Genomic DNA, 3,871 nt, shown 5'->3' with positions numbered 1-3,871 from the left:
GGGAGGGAGGGAGCGGGGCGCGGGGCTTGGCAGGGCGGGGCGCGGCTCAGGGCTGTTCCTAACTGTGAGGCACCTGAGGCCTTTCCAGACGGCATGTCACCGCGCGTTGGTAGCAAGTTTGGGACCCTAGGTTATAAAAACGGTGACAAACTGGGAATAACCGATCTGAACTGACGCTGTGTGCTCCGGCACAAGGTGACCACGCCGCAGAGCCACCACCGAGCCACCACCAAGGGCTGCGTCGTGGGGGGTGGTGGGGTGAAGCACCTGCCCATCTCTTCTCTCGTCCATCTGCCGTCTACGCACGACCGAGGCGGTGACATTCGGCGTGCAGTCATTTTGACAGGGACGGACTTATACACGTCCTTTTAAGTGAAAATATTTAAAACAAAAAACAAAAAAACTGGGATCGACCGTCCCGTGCTGTACGAGTCCCGAATAGTCTGCGTGCGTGCGAGCCTGAGTGCACGCGTGTGTGCGTGGGTGTGAGCAGGCCCGGGGTGCGCCGTGGACGCCGTGCGTCTCCATACGCACGTGACTAATGTTTGGAATGATTTACACCGAAAAGTTAACCGTGTTTATCTCCAGAAAGACGATCACAACACATACACCTCAAATACACACAATCGATATTCCCTTTTACCTGTTAATTCCCTTTCTTATTGAGATGGGCATTATATTTTTCATAATCTTACTAAGTAAAATGACAAAAGCAAGTAGTTTTATACATGGGATAAAAGTGTCTTTGAAAGTTTATACCGAAGATAACATTTTACTCAACAAGTGAACACATTCAAAGATATTAAATTTCTCCTTTGCACACACACGAAAAAGACAAGTTTAAAACCGATCACCCTGGCTGTCTCGGTTGACGTAAAGACGCCATTCTTGGTGAGTTTACCTGAATGTGACCCGGACAGCGAGCTCAGGAGCCTGGCCTCTGGGTGTGCCCCGTCAAACAGTTCCGCTGAGTCGTTCAGTGCCGTCTGAAAATAGGCGAACTGCCCAAAAACCACTGCAAGATAAAGGGGGTGGGTTGGCACAATATGCTTTTTAAAAAAAAATGGAGACTTCGGTTGTTATACATATTTACCGATTTTTCCAAAAAGTCACAACCCTAAGAATCCTATAAAACTAACTACTTTTCTCTGCTTTCTAAGAGTTTCCAGCTGCTAAAACAATTTTATTTTGCTCTTTGACTTAATGACAGGAATAAAATTACTGTTTTCTGCGTAGTTTGAGCATGAGGAGGATTGCCTTTTCTCCCTACACTGCCCTAAGATGGTGGGAGAGTGGCCACAGAGACGCCCGTCCACCCCGGAGTCTGGGCGCCTGCTGGTTTGGAAGGCATGCTAATCTGGCGAGGAATTCAGCATGCTTAAGCTGTGATTATTACGGTGCCAAGTTCATAGGAACCCCCTGCAATCGAATGCACACGAGTAAGCAAAGTAGCACAGGGATTGCTGACTGTCATTTTGCTCACAGTTTACCTATGGTCTAGGTTGTGTAAGTTGCAGCAACGCACCTGCTCCAAATAAAACACAGCTGTGGATTTTATTACTTTGAATTTTATCTTTGTGTGCGAACTGACGATAGGGAGGGCCTTCATAATATTTAGAAAAACTTGTGATTTAGTATCAATTTACAAACAGTGAGCAGCTAATTCTTATTTATGTGTAAGGTCCCAGCCCCAATCTTTCTAAATCATTCTGAGTAAGAAATGGAGGTGTGCCTATGAACTGCATGTGTCAGAATTATAACAGGAGAATGAATGTTACATGTTGGCCCAATGGAGGCGGATCTAACTGTGACGGCTCGTGTACGTGTGGGTGTGTGTATTCACTTACGTATGTGGCATATATTGTATTTCATGTATGTAGTCATGTATGACATAGACACTTATGCATACGTAAAATACACGCTACATACGTGTGGTAGAATATATGCTCACATATATACATACGCGTATTGTATTTTAAGCTTTTCTAATCTCCTAGAAAGAAACACAATTAAAGGGAGCATGGGAACAAGGAGGATTTTCCCAGTGGATGAAGTGTTCTAAAAACCAGAATTACACAGGGGAGAAGCTTCCCAATCTGCGAGGTTCTGCGTGCGCAGCCCTCCTTTCGCTGGTGAGTAAGTCCTCGTCACAGTGGAGGCAGAATGCTTGGGTGGGTAGTTAGCACCAGGCGAGTCGTACACACGGAATTCCTACCTTTAGCCAAGACACGTTTCGAAAGCCTCAGCTGTCTGCTGGGATCTAATAAAGGGGTGAGTACGACAGACACCACCCCAGAACGCCTGCACGCTGCTGGCGCGTGCCGCCGGTCCCCGGGCAGACGTCGGCAGGGGGACGCCCACTCGGGGCAGGGGGCAGGGACCTTCCTGGCCAGCTCCTTGGCCTCGGTTCTCATGTATGACAGGTCTCGCCCCAGACGGGGGAGCGGACGCCTGCCCAGAGTGAGTCTGTGCTGCGGCTGGCAGTGACCGAGGCCGGATGGACGGCTGTCGGTGTACACGTGGGCACAGCCGATTCCAGCCGCGGGGAAGTCAGCGCTTCGTGGGGCGGGGAACGAGACAGACAGTCCTTAAAGAACGAGAAGTTGAGCCCTTTCTGGGGGAATGAGGAATTTGTTCCAGCGGGTGAATGTCAAGAGCATGACTCTGCGGGTGGCAAATGGCCTGGTCTGGACCGTGCTCGCTGGGCCCCGGGAAGAGTGAGAACTGGGGAGCAGAGGCCGTGGCCACATGCGACTCCAGGGCCTCAAAGGCCAGCCTGAACCGTGGGCGGTTGCTCTGGGGACAGAGGAGTGACCAGCAGTGGTCATCAAGCTGTCCCCCCGAACCCAGTCTCCGCTCGGGAACGGGTACGTTGGTGAGGCTTTGGGGCGAAAGCAGCAAGACAGCGACAGCATCTGAAGACCTGTCTCAAATGTCACTGTGTTCGGAGCCTGCGTCCAGCACTCGGGGGTCCCATCCTGCCCGCAATGGTCCCCCACCCCGCAGTGCTGGCTGGGCATCTCGCGGGCACGGTCAATATTTTATTCATCTTGGCAGTTGTCACAATTGTTGAATTAATTTATTGCCCAGGAGAGAATAAAGAAGAAAGGAAAACGTAAAAGATAAGACAGAATAGGTTTTCCTCACGAAGACCATGTAACTACTTTACTCCAAACTGAACGTTTGTGCCCAGATACGTCGACACATTTACGTAGCTGAGCCTCTCAGACTGGGGGATCTGATCGATGTTTCCGATGGGGTGTGACATTTTTTTCTGCTGAAAAATCATAACTGTGTGGTGACGACGCAACAAAATTTCACAATAAACTAAAATCATAGAATCTGAATAATAAACCATCGAAGTTTGCAGAAATCATTTGTCTCCCATAAGCAACTTTCTTACCTGGCAATTAATGTTCTTGCCATAGAATTGTATTTTTGAAAATGTTTTCTCTCAAATGAATTCCGGCATTAGAATTTTTATCTACTTCATTTCTATGAGAGGTGGCTGCTACTTTCAATGTGAAGAAAAAAGCCTGATTATGTAGGTTTTCAGTTTTACGATGGAAAAAGAAAAATTACTCTATAAAATTACCAAAGCTATTACCTGGGTCACTTCAAAAAAAACACCAACGCAACAGAAAACCCCGGGTCCAGAGTGGGCGCGGTGACACGGGCCAGCGCCGAGTGGACCCCGGTGGGCGCGGTGACACGGGCCAGCGCCGAGTGGACCCCGGTGGGCGCGGTGACACGGGCCAGCGCCGAGTGGACCCCGGTGGGCGCGGTGACACGGGCCAGCGCCGAGTGGACCCCGGTGGGCGTGGTGACACGGGCCAGCACTGAGGGGACCGGGTGGGGGCAGCAGGGAGGC

At 50.0% G+C, this 3,871-nt stretch overlaps 1 protein-coding gene across 1 annotated transcript in view; it reads right to left on the bottom strand.

Moving 5' to 3' along the window:
- CSMD1 (CUB and Sushi multiple domains 1) overlaps positions 1-3,871 on the bottom strand; it is a 1,232,804-nt gene that overhangs the window by 140,965 nt on the left and 1,087,968 nt on the right. Inside the window, exon 36 of the mRNA XM_015591800.1 lies at positions 902-1,015. Coding sequence (XP_015447286.1) covers positions 902-1,015 — 114 coding nt within the window. The remainder of the gene's footprint in view (positions 1-901; positions 1,016-3,871) is intronic.

The sequence above is a fragment of the Pteropus alecto genome, unplaced genomic scaffold, assembly GCF_000325575.1.
Source record: "Pteropus alecto unplaced genomic scaffold, ASM32557v1 scaffold35, whole genome shotgun sequence".
Classification (NCBI taxonomy): Eukaryota; Metazoa; Chordata; class Mammalia; order Chiroptera; family Pteropodidae; genus Pteropus; species Pteropus alecto.
Note: the sequence above shows the minus strand (reverse complement) of the source record. Positions and strands in the feature narration are given on the sequence as shown.